Genomic DNA, 17,826 nt, shown 5'->3' on the forward strand with positions numbered 1-17,826 from the left:
AAAATCAAAAAGAGTAAGGAAGCAAGTACAAGACATGATGTTCTCTTTAATACCTCCCATTCCACAGTCACTCTTTTGTGGTTGATTTTTGTCCAGACTCTGTCAGGGAAGCAATCTCCTGGCATTTCACTTATTTTAGTGTCTGTAGTGGTGATATCAGCATTGTCAGACATAGGCTGCCCTCAGAGGAGCAAGTGCAGGCACTTGGTTCATTGCTCTTGAAATCTAATTAAGATTTATTGTGCCCCACAGTAGTATTTGTCAGTCATTGTTAAAAGAGTGGTGTAAGTAGCATCCTGCTGACAGTGATTTTTGGAGTCTTCTCCAACATTAACTTCTAGAGACATATAGAAAACTATTTTTTTTATTCTGACTTTTCCTTTATAAAATTCATCTTCTCTTGACCTTTTAAAAATTTATTTTGTTCTTTATGGCTCTTCAGTCATCTAGCGTCTCCACATTATGCCTTTGTTTCTAAGCCCACCTGAATTCTTTCTCCCTTTTCATATTTACATCAGCTCTAACTTGTTTTAGACAGAACAAGTCCTTGGATTTCTTGTCTGTCAGAGAGAAACTTGGTAGAGACTTGGAAAAGTGGGGGAGATAATCTCATAGCTGCCTGGAGGGGTCATCCTTAAAGGTCTAGGGAAAAAAAAGCTGTACTGGGTAGCTTTGACTGCAAAGGATCTTCTAGCTACACTCAGCAGAGTCTCAAGTTCCCTAGGTAACCTGAATATTAATTATTATATTCGTATTCTTCAAAGGTTTTCCGCTTTAAAGAAATATTTCATTACTGCAACAAATTACAGAGCCTAGTTAAGTGCAAGCTGTAGTTGTTTTTTACACCTCCACATCTCTCTGCTGTACAGACTTTCCAGCTTAATTTGCTCTCATTTGAGCTATACACCGACGGTATCACATAATCTGCAGGTTTTCAAAATAGTTGTGACTCCAGCTTTTTCAGAAAGCTACAAAATATTTAATACAGGCCTCAAAATGAGGGGAGAATGGCTGAGCAGATGCTGTGTTTCAGAGAAGCCTCTGAGCATTGTATATCTAGGCTGACTGAGCTTGAAACTTGTCAAAACAATGCAACAACACTTCAGGAGTGGTATCACACTGAAATAGTGAGCTGTGGGTACTGGGCCCTCTCCCCATGGAAAGGCCATTCCAGACAAACCTTATTTGCATCTTATAATGAAGAGAGAATCATATTCCAAGGTGTAAAACACAGTTTTAAAATTCCTGATGTTACACTGCAGTCTAGCTGGCAGAATGCTGCCCCCAACCAAAATATTTTAATTTTTTTTCCTTTTTAAAGGAACATTACTACTTTAAAAAAGAACATATATTCATAAAAATAAGAGATAAAAGATCAACCATTTTCCATGTCCTGTTATTTTCCCTCTTCCTTTTTATTCTACTTGACCTCTATTACCCTTTTCCCACTTCAATATCTCTTCTCAAAAGTGTGTGTTAAACATTCCTGCAGATTATAGAATACCACTTCTTGAAGAGATTAGTTCTGTTGCAAAATACACTCTAACCCATATAACAGTATTGCTTATCACATCTGTGTACTGCAATGAACCCCAGCTGAAGCACAAATAAAGCACACTGCAAGGTCAATTTATGTTTATATAAGCTCACATCACCACATAATCAATAGCTTTTCTGACACTAAACAGATCAATATTTCTGTTGTAATCTCTGAAATCTTCCAGTGTACAAGAAAGTACACAGAACTCAGACTGCAGAGAGATTAAGAGTACTTTTGCCGCACATATTTAATAGATGATATGTAAAATAATGAGTATATATTCAAAGACACATTTTATTTCAGGAGAGAAAAAGATGGGTGGAGAGATAGTAATTAGTGACAGTTTGAAGCAAGGCTTGGACCTTTTAATTGGTCTACAGACTATTATATACTTTTCTAAAGGATGGAGGATTCCTATAAGTAGAATCTAATTTTGGATTAGTCTGAGCTAATTATGTCTTCATGGCAGACTCTTTAAATAGTCATTGGTTTGAAAATTTTATTACACTTTTTACATATTCAGCCTTGATTTCAGATTCAATCCTTTTGGCTTTCTTTGTCTTAGACATTTATGATGTTACTTCATTTTTAGGCAATTCAAGGGCTGTCAGTGTAGCCTTCCCCTTCAACATGTTCTATTTCAGATATCAGATTTAACCACTTTTTTCTTAATTTTTGAATATGTCATAATATGCCTCATTGCACTTTGATGGACATATTGACAGGGATTGACAAGAGCCTGGACAAACCTGTGTCATGGTCTAGACACTTCAGTGCAGTACAAAAAGATAATTGCTTGCTCATTATAAAATATTACAGCAATGGACATAGATAAAAAGTAGTCTTCCTGTTTGTAGTTGTGCCCTTGAAACTTTGCTGTTACTTAGTGGAATTTTTTGTGGGTTCTTCTACTGACACAACAGTCTCTGCAGTATGAAACCTCAAAGTCTTTGATGTCTTCACATGTACAGCACAATAAGTTACACGAACTAATGATTACAAAGATTCAAGCTAGGTAAACTATTACAACAAACTTAACAAAACTTTTTCTGGTTTATAGTAATCCATGGACTTTTGTCACTTGAATGCTTTGATCTTTGTTCAAATGACCTTACAAGCTGTGCTGTGATATCCACTTAGCTCACAGGAGTTACAGCTTTAAATATTTGCTAGTTTTAATTTGTGTTTAGTTCTCTTTTATGTGTTTTTTTTTTTTGTGTGTGTGTCTAGGGTAACTGAAAATCCACCAGGAGATACATCTGTGTAAGCATTGCTGGTGTCAATAATGTGTAGGTGCTTTATAACAGGACTGACATGATACTGTTTTTGCAAACAAACATTCACTTTATAGATGTTTATAAATGGTGACTTAAAATCAAATAGATTTACACCATTACTGGAAAAAGTTTGTCTTCATCACTATTAAAATATTCCAGTTGTTGAAATTTTGCACCTTGCCTAGGCACCTCTTTTAGTGTGTTTCCTAATACTGAACTTAAGCTTTCTTTAGAGCAAATTAAAATTGTTTTCCTCATCTTTCCCACCATGGCCTTAAAGGACAGTTGAGCATCTATTATTTTAACAATGTTTTGAATATTTTGATACTTTGGCAGCATCTATCTCCATCCATTTTTCTCCTCCCTCCACCCCAGTTTAGTCCAATGCATAACAACAGTGAAATATTTCACACTGTTCTCAGCAATGACAAATGCCCTCAGGCCACAGATCCACAGGCACTGGTGTCATACTGAAGCATTTTCAATGGAAAAAGTTTGGTGGAATGGGAAGTTTTTAAACTCTGCAGAAGATTTTTACATAAAGACGAATTTCACACTCGTTATAGATTCTTCCAATATCACTCAGAGTAAAGGCAGTGCTGGCTTTTGAACCATCTGAGAGAGTCTGCTAAGCCTTGACTAACCATTGATTGTTTTAGCCCTTGTGATTGGTCCACACTGAGTTGTTGAAGATGTTGAGATGTTTGCAGTATCTTCAGAATGTGTGCACACTGTGACTTGTCAGCAGGCACATGCAGCCTGTACAGAAGGCCCGAATCAGCTAAAATGCATATATTCATACTAGCACAGAAACAAGGTAGCTAATTTTGCTGCTATCTTGGATACAGAGAACTCCAGGAGCTGCAAAGAAACTCTATCAGCATATTTAGAGATGTGTATTCCACTAAATACAGTGGACTATCCATATGAAGTGTTTGTTATGCAGAAAAGTTTGGAAACGTGTAATCAAGACAACAGCCCTCTGTTACTGCCAACAGTTCACCATGGAAAAACTGCATAGCAGTTGGAAAATAACATTATTTGGCTTGTCTCACAAGCCATACAGTTTTTGCAATTTTCTTCAAGAAACCAGGATTTCCATAAGGTCTCAGTGGCCATGAACCTGAAGAAATTATATGGATGCTATAGGTTCAAAATTCTGTACCAGCTGAAAAATAATGCAAACTTGGGTCCTGCATCCTTCAGCCAAAAAGGAAAAAATTCAGTGAAAATGTATGCTAAGCAACAAAAAACATTCTTCAGTGCAGCTATGTATGACTCTGTTGTCTGATGTGATCAAAACTTCCCAGACAAAGGCAGCACACCCCTCCACTTAGGTTATTAGCTAAACTTATGACTGTACTTACTCAGTCCTATGAGATATGTATTACCAGTCAAAATGGTGTAGTCTTTTTCTAGGTTCTGATTTTGTTCCTCACTTATTACCAGTGACTGTTCTAGATAATGCAATCAACTCCCCTTCTGCTTATCTTGGCATAAGAAATATCTGTGTTTGGAGTTATGCCTCAGGATTTAAAAATAACTCTTAGATATCACTCAGCTTCCAAATCCTTGTAGGAGAAATGTTGGAGGAAAAGGCTTCTGCAAATAAGAAACTGTCAGTAATAACCTCTGCTACAGAGGAGATATTTTCCAGAACTAGTGCCCTACAAAACTTAGGTACTTTGAGTCAAGCATCACCTTCAGTTTGGACTTGTCATGTGTGACTGGATAATAAACAGCCTTTGTTCTAGGGCAAGCCTGCAGTCTCTGATAAAAGCTGAAATTAAACCTTCTTACTGTAAGCTACATTCATGTTCTGAAAGGTATGAGATGGATGCTCAGCCTGTATAGCAGCATCCTATCTTCCAAGAGCTGCTTCCATATCTCAGGGTTTTCTCCCAGTCAGAACAGACAATGTGTATCACTTTCTAGTCCCCCCCTCAAAAAAAGTTACTTCTGTTTGGTGCTGTTATGATTTGACCCTTATTTCTTATCCCACCATCTTAAGTTTCCCTCTCTCCAGGTGGCATGATACATGAGTTAAAATGTTGTCTTGGCTTTGCAACTCCTCACATAAAGCCCTTGTAGGATACATGTGTTAATCTTATGAAGTAAATGCTCTTCAGTGAGTCCTCACTTCCTGACAGACCACATATGGATGACATTAATACTCTGATGAAATTGCTGTAATAGATTGCTTGGACTGCCCAGTCTCTACCCCTTCCTCATCGTTTGCTGTCAGTTGTAGATTACCACATGTTAGAGCTTGTACAAAATCCTGTGTGAGCAGATTGCTGAATACACTGCCATGGGTATTGCTGTCTCAGGTTACATGCATTCCCATTGGAGCTCTGTACAAGAATGCTTGAGCACAGTGGGATTCTTTGTCATGATTTGATCTAAGTAAAATGTTTCTATTGTTACCACCAAATTTTTAGCATGGATGCTCTAAGAATATTTGCCATTACTTAGTATGTATTCTCTTGTTCTTACTGTGTTTCTGGACTAGCTTGGCTCTGATTCACTTTCTCAGTGAATCCATAATATTAATTTAAACTATTACTTTCTTATTAATTCTGTTATCTGTTTTTCTTCTGCACTGTTTCTGCTTTTATTGAAGCACTTGTTCTTGTGGAATGAGTAATAAAAAGCAAAAATATGTAATCTCTATTAATGAATGGGATCTGTTATCAGTTTGCTTTTTCAGGGTCTGGTAGCCATTAAACACAAAAGAGCCATTTTACTAAAGTTGGCAGGAATATTCTGGAATTATTCCTTCTCCTCTGAATGTCCAGTGGTTGACACATAATGTTTAGGCCTGCTTCATTTAGCTTCAAGAAAATAAACAAGGAAATCAGCATTAAAAGTTCCTCATTTCCATGTGAGTGCCAGGGAACAGTGAAGGACAGCTGCTTCCTGAGAGACAGGGCGTGGGATCCTATCAGTGCTGCGATCCCCAACACGGGAAGAATAATGTGCAGAGCTCCATGATATCAGAAGGCTAATTAATTACTTTATTATACTATATTATACTAAAACTATATTACACTAACAAGAACTATATCACTAACTAAAAACCCGTGACTCTCTTGGCCGAATCCTGACACAGCTGTGACCTAATTGGTCAATCAATCCAAAACACCATCACCAGAATCCAATCAAGCAATCACCTTGGGTAAACAATCTCCGTCATACATTGCACATGTGCATAACAACGAGCAGCAGCAAGTGAGATAAGAATTGTTTTGATAATTCTTTTCTCTGCTTCTCTCACAGCTTCTCTCAGGAAAAGTCCTGAGAAAGCTAAGTCTCTCTCTGTTCAGAGGATATGTGAATACCACAGGATCCAAACACAGTAACCTGGCCAGCAGAGCAGAAATTGGTAGCTGGGCTCATCCCACTCCTAGCCAGGAATGGGGCAGCCCTAGCCCAGGCATGGGCACCTCTCTGGGAACAGGATGGACACAACTGGAGACTGGCCCTGCTGTGGTGTTGCTGGGGCAGCGACTGATGGCTCTGGAAGATTGAAATAAGGTTTTGGACCCTAGATAGGATAGCCCCAGGGCAGCCCCAGGGTTGGACAGTAGTGAGGCTTGGTGGTGCCCTCAGGACCTGACAGTGAGATCTGAATCCTCTTATTGCTGCAGCATTTATTAAGACTAGAATGAGCTGGTTATAGCAAAAAGTGACAAGAAAGAAAAGCAAGTGTGCTCAAGTCAAAGACCACTGGTTCAATAACATCCAGTGTTCCCAGACATTATCACTTGATTCTACTGTCTTACTGCACCCTTTTTACTTTGCCATATATTTAAAGTAGGATACTAAATACATGCAGAGAATTGTTTTCACCATGTGGGTGTCTCCTGACCACAGAGCATAGTTACAGTTCCATCCACAGCCTTGGACCTTCTCATTAGCCACAGATCTTCCCTGCCTCTTAAGGTTTTGAGCAGGGCAGTGGGAGTCAACATGTTTAGGGAGTGGAGTCGAATGCAGCTTAAGGAAATCTGAACCCTACTGGTTCCTCTCTCAGGAGTGACATTTCCTGGTTACTCTCTTAGTGTGGTTATTTTAGATTTGTGCCATCCCAGCACTCAGTCTTTCCCAGTGTTCCTCATACATCTGGAAACCTTGCCTTGGAGGAGTTTTAAAACTCAGTATTCATAGTGGGTTAATCTATACCAGTAAGTCATCTGACAGCTGAAATGGTCCTCCCTCCCTTCCTTCCTTCTTTCTGCCCCCCCCTCATTTTGACCATTTTTTCAAGAGAAGTGAGATTGAGAGTTATCCCAGACCTGTTCATTCTTTTTCCTGTCTTCCAGGAAACATTATCTTTAGGTTCTTCTGTGTTCTGGACTATGCTTCAGTTACATCAGAAACATTAAAATATTATTTATAATATTTTATAACATTTATAATAATAATTAGTATTTGTTGTTATTTTTATTATTGTTATTATTGTATTTTCACTGTTGATAAAGTGAAATGAAGCAACTTCTCTTAGCTGTGTCTTACCCCATTAAAGTCTGCACTTTCAGGCAGAATTTTCCTTCTAATATTTAACTAGTTTCAACAATTTGTTTTACTTTACACATTGAGACTGTATGAAATAAAAATTTTCTATTCCTTTGGCTCCAATGGTAAATATTTTTCTTCTCAATTAACCTTCAGTGTGCTATTTTCAAAATTCTGGGAAACTCTATTATAAAAGTATTTTCTCTAAATTGTTAGTAGTTCTCTTATTTTCTCACCTAATGAGAAAGCTCTGTCCTAGCAATTGATACATAATGTCTGTCCATGAATATTTCAGCCTTACAGCCTGAAAATCAGATCCTATGGCAGCAGAGAGGATGTTGTTGCCTATAGCAAAATGAATGACAGTGTTTTGGGTCTGATTTCAAAGGTCTGATGGGGATTTTAAATTAATTTCATTTCACTGTTAATAATGTAGAATGTTTGCACACATAATATTTTTATAAGTTTGGAGGTAACGGGAATTGTAAGATGAGTCTTCACCCAGTCTTCACTCCCACAAAAGGTTTGAGTGAATCCCTTCCATTTTTATTTATTTAAGGACTTCTGCTAGGTGTTTTGGGGAGCAGCTAGGCTATCTGCCTAGCACATCTGTCTTCTTTATGTGCAAGTTGTGATGTAATTTATTTAACACCTGTGGTACTGTGCACAGGAAAATTGTGATGAACAGTTGCAGAAATTAATTATTAATTAATTGGCTTGCAACTGTCTAGATGTTCTCTAAGTACCACTGCCAGTACCTTCCATCTCCATCTCTTTTATTTCCTTTTTTTTTTCCTTCTTCAGCCTTCTAGTTTCTTACAATCATTTGTTCGATATTGGTGAAAATCACATTTTTAATTCTTTGGGGACTGAAGTCTCTCAGTGTTTCTATATTAATCTTAGCAATTAATAATATTGAGGGGATTGATTACAACTTTTGCTCAGTGGGAAAAGGAGACCAAAAGATAAAAACAGTTATCAGTTCTTGCTCTGATTAGTTTCTGAACATTTGCTGTGAAAATGGACTTGCTTAGCAAAGCAAGTCAAAGGAAATGACATCATAGAAGGTTAATACAGCCTTTTGCTGCTAGTTAATTCAACCTGGTGTTCATTGATCCGGTTCTCTAGCACTGCTTTTCTACTTATTTGCCTCTCTTTGAGCAGGTTTTTTTTGTTTGTGTTTTTTGCAGGTCAGAATTAGCTTCTTGCTGTGATGCAGTTCACAATTTTATTGCTTCTCAAAATAACAGCCCACTGGGAAGTAACATGAGTTATGAAGTGGACAGTAAAAAGACTATCCTCATTACAGAGGACATTTTTAAGATGCTGCCTGTGGTAAGAACTGTATCTTTTTTCTGTATCTTTTTTATAATCACAGTATATATATTTTGGGTTAGTAATTGAGATACTGTGATTCCTCTGGAAGAGACCCATCAGCCCCTGTATGCACTTTATGCACTTCTTTATTCACCTTTCCAGGTGGTGGGTTTTTTTCCCCTTCCTCTGCAGTGGTAGAGGCATTTACAGATATCATAGATCATAGATTGGAGGTAGAGTTGCTACAGAACACTGGCTTGGCAGCCAGTTGAATTCAGGAGCAAATACTCTGAAAATGTTTGCCTTGCTTTTATCATTCCCGTTTTTAAAGGCATTTCTATCTGGAAGAACATTTCATATTCCTCATATGCCCATGCCATTTCCAGTGCAGGCTTGGGCATGTAAGTTATGAAAGATATTTTGGTGGTAAACTTGATACAGAATAGCATAGAACATAATAGAGTGGAACAGAGAAATTTCAGTTGGAAGGGACCCACAATGATCACATAGTCCAACTGCTTTATCAATTCAGGGTTGACCAAGTTAAGGAAGTGGTCTAAATGCCTCTTAAACATTGACACCTGGGGACATCAACCTCTCTAGGAAGCCTGTTCCAGCAAGTGACCATCCTCTTGGTAAAAAAATGCTTCTTAATGGACAGCCTAAACCTCCCCTGGTGCAGCTTGGAACCATTCTGATGTGTCCTGTCACTGGATACAATGGAGAAGAGATCAGCACCTTCCTCTCCTCTTCCCTTCCTCAGAGAGCAATGAGATTACTTGTTCTTTTCTCCAAACTATACAAGTCCAAAGCCCTCAGTCACTCTTCATAGGACATTCCTTCCAGCCCTTTCACTAGCTTTGTTACCCACTGGGGGAGGGTGTTTGCAGCTAGAAACGCAGGTGGAGAAGAGGAATCAGATTTTTTACCTCAGGATTACAGTAGACATACAAGATCTTGAGACTAGACAAAGAGTTTGTATTTGATTTCTTGAAGCTAAGAGCATATGGGAGCCCTCTTACCCATCTCTGGCATTCTTGGTTTGTGACATCCCAGCTACCATGAGTCTAGTTCTTCCTAACACGGCTGTGAATCAGTCTTTACTGACTTCATTGCAATAGAGGAAATAGTAATTCGAAATTTAAGCTGGAGAAATGAAAAAGTAGTATGCCTTATGTGCACATATACATGCTAAGGTAGCCAGAATTGTCTGGCCTTTGTGTTCTCCTACTATCCTTTCAGAATTGAACAAAATATTTGAACATGTTGTTCTGTAATATATTGCCAGGCAAATATGATGTTTGCTGCTTTCCCCACACTTTTTGAATTGTTCATAACAGTGTCCCTTCTTGCCTCTCTTTGGGCAAGCTGATGAGAGAAGAAAGAAGGCTAATTCTTCCCATAAGCAAGTTTTGACTCACTTTTACAACTGGGTTTAATTTCTGCAGTCAAAGTATCCCAGCTGTTGGCCTCTGGTAAATGTCAGTGCTCCCGCAGCAGAAGAGGTTGAGCAAGATGTATGAAAAATTTCTGAGACTGGGATAGCAGCCAGCTATATTAACATCAACCTAAATAGCCAACAATTTGCATTAATTTTCTAGGTTGTGAACTGTTCTAGTTCTCAAGTGGATGCACTTAGCTCCCACTCAGCTTCCCCAGTGCAAGACAGCAAGCTGTAATAAGAAGAGGAGCAGAGAGGGTGAACAGCCAGAAAAAGTAACCTCTTCTGTGGGGCCTCACATTTACAAAGAGTTAAACCAGGGCACATCATTATCATTTACAGCATCTTCAGGTTCCCCTAAATTCATTATTCTGCTTCAAATGTAATTGTGTGATGATACAAGTGAGGAGAATTTACAAAGTTACCTTCTATTACCTGAGAAAATAAATTACTATGTGACAACCCCCAGTGCAAAGGAAAATTTAAACTCTCTTCAGTGCAAATCAGTTCTTTATCTTGTCAAGGTTTCAATCCACTACTAGATCATTTTAGTGTTAAGTGTATTTAAAAGATAGCCAGTTTTAACAATCCAGTGTTATTCTGTCAAAGTTCGGATATCAGAGGTAGCAGTTCTCTGTCTGTTGGTGCCTATTTTTGGCTCTTGGCGGTCCAGGTTTGGCAATCCTGTCTGCTAAATGGTGAATGCTTTTACTGGGATTTAACAGATTAAACCTGCAAGACCAATTAGACACAAAGAAACAAGCAAAACACTTATAAAGAATTGACTGCATCTTTTTATTTGTTTGCAGTCCTCTCCTCTTTCAGTCTATCCCTTCAAGAACTGTGCTGTGGTTGGAAATGGAGGCATTCTAAAAAATTCCCATTGTGGAGCTGAAATCGATAGTTCTGACTTTGTGTTCAGGTAAGAGCTGCTTCATTTTCCTTAAGTGTGTTCAACATTGTAAAAACTTGGCAGGATTGGATATCTGCCAATGCCAGTTTGTAGCAATGAGGAAGAATCTTGACAATTTGTTATTTCTGCCTCTTTAAGGATACTTCTGCTTTGTAGTTTTCAGAATGCTGCTTTCTAATTAAAGAGCAGGCTGGATGATAAATGTATGATCTGTGATTGCTAAGTCACCTTGCAGTGATGTGAAATATGATTATCGGAGAACCTGACATTTCTGGCCATTTAACATCCTTTAGGAGACTGGTATTAAATGTCACATGTGTATCTGTGGTTTAACAAAGAGTTTACTTAGCCATAGTTTGGCTCATCCATGTAGCTACTTAACTGCCCCAAAATTTGTTTCATCTGTTACTCATTTAAAAAATTAAGCATTTATTTAAGTAGTGGTTTTAATCTCGCTGGATAGACTGGGAGAAAACCAGGCACACTTGGAGTGTAATTTTGCCCACTCTCTCAGTATATGACTCACAGTTTGTAGTTCATGCAAAGAAACAGAGCAACAGAGGGAAGGTTCTTTCTCAGTGATGCCCAATCACACAGCATGCTGGATTTCGTTTCCTTTTCTTACTTTTACCTAAAATTTGGGCTTTTGAAAAGCTAAAAAAAAAAAAAAGTCTTTCCAGTTAGGTAACTGTTTAAAAAAAAATGAGAAGTCTCTGTACTAAGATGCTAAACTTACTAGGTGACTGAATTTAAGAAAATGTTTTATTTACGTTTTTCAGAAATCATTGTTTCTGTGATAGGGCAAGTGATGCTGTTGTTAGAAGACACAGTAGAAGACTTTCAGCAGGAATGCATTGTTTAAGCAAGAGGGGCAATATTTCCTAGCAGCCAGCATAGGGCATTCATAGACTGGCTCCTCCTGAGATTTTGACTGTGCTCCTGGTTTTGATACGATTTATGAAAATGAGCTCTCTGTGCCCTATTTTAACCATCTGTACAGTAGATTAAATATCTTTATTAGAAGTGCTGTAAGCCTTATTTAATATTTGTAAAGTGCTTAGACATCCCTGGGAGCTGACGTGAAACTGTCATTGCTCAAGAGAGGAATTTGCAAATAGAAACTGTAAATCATTTCGGGTGCACATCTGTTTAAGCAAATGTTTCTCAATTTCAGGTGTAACCTCCCTCCAACCACAGGAAACATTAGCAAAGATGTTGGCAATAAAACAAACCTTGTGACTGTTAATCCGAGTATCATAGCTCAGAAGTAAGTACTACTGCAAATCTGTTTCTGTGCAATGGTGTTTAATTGTTTGACATGATTTAGATTTTCATGGAAATCCATTGGGATACCAGCATGGAGAGCAGTGCATGTAGATTACTTCATTAAGCCTTAGTTTCCATGTAAAATATGTACTATTCTAAATGGAAATCTTCTAAACCTGGCCTTTTTTGTAGAATAAAGGAGTCAGCAATACCCAGATTAGCAAGATGCCTTGGCTGATACTAGTCAGCAATTTATGGCAGGGTAAAATTGGTGATTGTAAGCCCAAGCCTCTTCTTTTCCCCCCATGACCCTCATGACCCCAAGCATTTAGAAAGGAATTATAATCATAAATCAGGAAAGCCTGGAAATGTGTGTCTGACTCTATCAGCAGGACTGTGAGCACAGGTTCTTAGGTAATGTGCTTGGAGGCTGTTCTGATGAAGGCTGTTTGCTGAATGGAGGCCCAGCCTCTGTAATGCATTTTTTCAATCCATATGAAAGCTGCTTGCTCACACACTTTTTCTCAGCAGAGGTGGGTTTTTTTCACCTTCTTGATGAGAAGAAAATCTAATAAGGCCAGCCTGACTAGTCTGACATCTTCAGCAGGCTGGAACTACAGCTTATCTATGAAAAGGACTGCTGTGCCATGGTATTTACTGCTTGCTAATCTTACTGTATCTTACTGTCTGTCATAACTGTATTGTCAAAAAGACAACATAAGGCAAAGTTGTTTTTTTTTTTCCTCCTTGAAAAGAAGAAGGAAAAAGTACAGAGTACATAGAAATGACAAACAGACATTTTTCATTGATTCAGGGATAGAACTTCATTTTTTGCAACGAGTACTATGTTAATGCTTACCCAAACCTGTTTGACTTTAATGAAGATGAATTATTGGTTCTCCAAAACTAGATTTAGCTCATTGATGTTAGTGTGTCTGCACAAGGATATGAAGAAGGGAAATTGTCCAAAGACTCAGCATCCTTGGTGACTTCTGACCTGATCTGCAATTTTTCTGGGCTTAATCAAAGTGTTCTGATACAGTAGCACTCTTTTTTTAGCCAAATCAAGTCACACTAAGGTTAATAGGAGTTACACTGAAGAAAATGGGAGATAAGCCTGTGGGAGAATTAAGTGAGAGTACAAGAGGACTTTATGATTTTTAAAAAAATATTTATTTAAATATTCAAAGAAAACTGTAAATGCTTTTGAAGAAGCAGCAGTTAGCAGAACCAAGTTTGTTTATTCTCTCAGAAGACCTATTCCTACATTATTCCTTGTAATTTCTAATTCTTTGTTTGTATACTGGCTTCATCTGATGTTATTATTGTTAAGGTTAATCAGCTTTTGAACTGTGTTTGTCAGGGTGTAAAATGTAGGTGAACTCCCTTGAAGAAAAGCACAGCTCTTATGTGTCCTATTTAAATGGCCTACACTTCTTACTGGAAGTAAGGAGATTGAGATACTGGACAGGAGATTGAGATACTTTTGAGTTGTCCAGGTTTCTGTCCTGGAGGGTCAGTACTTTATACTGAGTAAAAATAGAAAATTCTTGTAGCAGAGGGCAGAAATTCACCCTTCAACCACTTTTCCTAGACATAGGCTCAGGCATTTCTTGCTTGTTTTGGCTGTGTGACTCTTTCATGCACATAGGTTCAGGGTCAACAGGAGGGCCTGAGTCCCTCTCATTCATTTTGTTTCAGAGTCTGGTGGTAATGGCACTTTTCTGGAAAGAAGAAGCTGTAAGTTTAAACCCCTTCAGGTTGAGAAAGGGTGTATCACTCCTTGCGCTAATTTAGCTGTGCAAGAGGTGACTCTTCTATGAATATTTGAATGGAAATGGCAGTGGCTGCTATCCTCTGTTTCAAAGTGCTGCATGAAAAGAGGGTTTGAACCTACTCAAGTTATGAAGGGAAATGAAACCAATTTTTCCAGCTTCTGCTGGAGTAATTTGTAAAAAGTGGACTCTGATAACCTTTAAAAGGTGAAAATACTCTGCTGAAATAGACAACTACCTACAAAAGAGGACTCGGTCCTTTGAGTCCCAAAAGCGGTGGAAGCTCCATATATTTAGGTGATTCAGAAAATTCAGATCTATGGAAGACATGAGTTGAGTGACCCCCTTGCTTGCATCACTTCTCAGATAACTTGGGAATTTCACTAGTCAGTATTTGGGAGCACAGAATTACACAGTGGTGAGAACTAAGACTCTGCTCTTTGTTGGGGACTGAAAGCATCTGAGAATAAATCCTTGTCACTTGTGAAGTTAGAGCTCTACGTCTTTATAGATCTCCATGTGTTCCTTTTGTGGTTAAAGGACATAAACAGGGATGCCTGTATTTTTAGCTATTTTAAAAGTATATCCTGCACTTGAGCACACACTAATCTTTAACACTCCAAGACTGCTCACATGCATCCTTGGATTTCCACACAGAGCAGGCACAGAGATTTTGAAGAGAGATTTTTGTATATCTGTTGATGTAAGAAACACGTTTCACAAACACATACAGTATATATTGTAGTGCATGTATTTTTAAACAGAGAAAGTATGAGCAATATTTTTTTGCATTCTTCTAATTTCTTGAATTGATCAATTCTGTAAACATGTCCTAGTCTCATTAGCAGTGAATTTGATCTGCTTCAGTATCTCCTGTGTTGCCAGTTCAATCCTATGTAGTGTGTTCTTATTATACAAGAATCAGATTTTTATAGCTGCACATATGACAACATATAATAGGGTGATATAAATTTGCAGTGTAGACAGGCTGAACTGCTGCAGCAGAGTTCATAACATCTTTGCAAGTGCAGTTGTGCTATTCTGGTCTGTAATGTTTGTATCAATACTACATTCCATTCCTAAAATTTTGTACTTTGCAGATACAACAAGCTAAATGAAAAGAAGATAGAATTTCTGGAAAACATTGCGGTCTATGGAGATGCTTTTCTTTTACTGCCGGCATTTTCCTTCAGAAGCAACACAGCCACTTCTTTTAAAGTATACCACACTCTGAAAGAGTCCAAAGCAACCCAAAGGGCAATATTTTTTCACCCCACTTATCTGAAAAGTCTTGCCCAGTTCTGGAGAACTAAGGGTGTGAAGGCCTACCGGTTGTCATCTGGTTTTATGATCACTAGTGCTGCTCTTGAGCTGTGTGAGAATGTGAAGCTCTATGGCTTCTGGCCTTTCTCAAAATCCACAGAGAAGATGCCAATCAGCCACCACTATTATGATAACCAGCTGCCTAAACCAGGTTTCCACGCAATGCCCAAAGAATACAACCAGATCCTTCAGCTTCATGGCAAAGGCATTTTGAAGTTGCAGTTTGGTAAATGTGAATCAGACTAAAAAGGTAGGTCCCATTCTTACCACATGAAATGTCTTTATTTCACTAATGTGCCAAGGGAAAACTTGTTTTACAAAGTGTGAGTCTGTTCTTCCTTAGAGAGACATTTCTACCTTACTCTCAATGAAAGTTGTATTTCCACATAAGTGAAAGGTTGAATCTTTCTGAATAAATACATATCACAGAGTTGAGAAATTTTTTCCAATTGTGAATATTAGAAGGGGAGCATAGCTAAGTACAAATTATCCCCATAAATCATAGTCAATCAGAAGTGTCTCCTTGTGTCAGATACATGTCTCTGCCAACTTATATTTGGTTTGGCATCGGTTCCCAGGTACCAGCGTCCTTTAAGAATTGCTTTATTAAGGGCATTCAGACATTGTGATCTTCAGAAGGAGACACCTAATCCTGGCCCAGCCTTTCCATGTGTATACAGAGAGCAGTAAGGATGAGGATTGTTCCATGAAGGGGAAGTATGCATCTATGGCCTTGTTGCCTCTTGTTAAAGGGTAAAGATTTGAGCAGCGTGTGCTCATGGCCCTGGGCTGCAGAGCAGCTTGCGGATGGCAATGAGGGAGCTGCCATACACTACAGCAGATCTTGCTGAGCATTTTATCTAGAGGCAGCTCAGATTCTGAAAGTTACAAATATAGGATGAAGTGTCATTCCTTTTCCTCTGTTCTATCTACCCCAACCCCTTGGACCTCTACCTTCTATGTACTGCCTCAGAGAAATGCAGCACAGCCTGGCCTCTGACCTTGAGCCAATTTACTGTGTACACACTAGAGATGACTCTGAAAAGATTTGTCTGCATGTTTTTAATTTTGATTTCCCCTGTAGACAAAGTAGGACCAATCTGTATAAATACTTCTTAATCTTTTAAGCTAACTCAGAAATTCCTGAGCTCACAATACTGTTGTCAGAGTCTCCTTTCACAGACCTCTATTTTTCCAGGGGGTCCACGTTAATATAATAGTAAGTGAAGTGTACAGTAGAACTGCCATTGTATACTATATACTGTAATTGGACTGATGTATTCTCATGACTGTATTACTCAAGTTAAATAAATAGCATCATCTTGTTCAAGCCAGAAATTTCAAGTTTAAAAGCTAAGGGCACTTTTCTTCTGGCTAGGTTCTGAAATGTATTTGAAAATATGTGTTTTTGATATTTAGAAAACATGTTGTCAAAGATATGTTCACACTTACTTTATATCAGAGAATGCTAAGTTTGAAAATAGCAGATTGTCAGTACCAGGAAGGCACAATTTTATTCAATTTCAAGGGTTTTTTAAAAAATAGAAAAATAAATGGCTTTCAGATTATTAGAATAATATAAAACCTGTGAGAAGAGACCTAGAATCCATATAGTGAATCCATTCTCCTAGTCCATGGCAGGAGATTACCTAGGAGGAATTGAATTGTATATATATGCACTTTCATTTTTACTTGTAAAAGGTTGCAGCATATTGGAAAGGTTAACAAATACATAATGTATTTTTTCTTAGTGGCTAAGCTGTTTATATCCAGCAGTTTCCATTGTATTTGTTATTCCTATAATATAAATCATTAGAGACATACTATGTAATTTTAATTGTGGTAACTACATGAGCTAAGAAAATGAAAGCCAGCTCCTTAGAAATATTTACTCTAGAGAGAAGAAGATAGAAGCCACAAAAATGTTTAAGTATCTGTATGTGTTAATTAAATGCTGTCCATGCTTTTTAGACTGAAAACCACTTGTGGCCAAATTTGCCAAATAAGCTGTAAAGGAAAAAAAAAACCACATAGAATAATAAGTTGTGCTGCCCTATTTACACTTATATTTACAAAGAGAAAACAAAAGAAATGCTTTCAGTATGAGCTACCATTCTGCTAGTATTAGCAACTATTAGAAATAATTAAAATTCTGTAATGAGTATATTTTACTGAAGATGACATTTTCTAAAAATTCAACCATCTCCTTTCTCTTTTCAATTTCCATTTTACGTTCTTCTCCATGCTCTGTGTTCTTTCCTCTTAGTGGGTAGCTGTAGGTTCCTTACACCAGTGAGTGCCCACAGAAGGCTCAGGCAGAACCTCCCACACACATTACTGGGACACAAAAGTTTGCTGCTGTAAATGAGAAGTGAAGGAAGCTTCTCTGCTGGGAGTACCTCTAGGGAGATTATAACTGCATCCCAATGAATTATTTTTGGCAGTATTGCTCCTAA

The 17,826-nt window shown here is 38.0% G+C and overlaps 1 protein-coding gene across 2 annotated transcripts in view; it reads left to right on the plus strand.

Moving 5' to 3' along the window:
- Nucleotides 1-17,826, plus strand: part of ST8SIA6 (ST8 alpha-N-acetyl-neuraminide alpha-2,8-sialyltransferase 6) — a 45,610-nt gene that overhangs the window by 18,248 nt on the left and 9,536 nt on the right. For both annotated transcript variants that reach the window (XM_053943999.1, XM_053944005.1), the window contains exons 5-8: nucleotides 8,526-8,670; nucleotides 10,903-11,015; nucleotides 12,181-12,273; nucleotides 15,148-15,620. In XM_053943999.1, coding sequence (XP_053799974.1) covers nucleotides 8,526-8,670; nucleotides 10,903-11,015; nucleotides 12,181-12,273; nucleotides 15,148-15,616 — 820 coding nt within the window. In that variant the 3' untranslated portion in view covers nucleotides 15,617-15,620. The remainder of the gene's footprint in view (nucleotides 1-8,525; nucleotides 8,671-10,902; nucleotides 11,016-12,180; nucleotides 12,274-15,147; nucleotides 15,621-17,826) is intronic.

This window comes from Vidua chalybeata, chromosome 1 (genome assembly GCF_026979565.1).
Source record: "Vidua chalybeata isolate OUT-0048 chromosome 1, bVidCha1 merged haplotype, whole genome shotgun sequence".
Classification (NCBI taxonomy): Eukaryota; Metazoa; Chordata; class Aves; order Passeriformes; family Viduidae; genus Vidua; species Vidua chalybeata.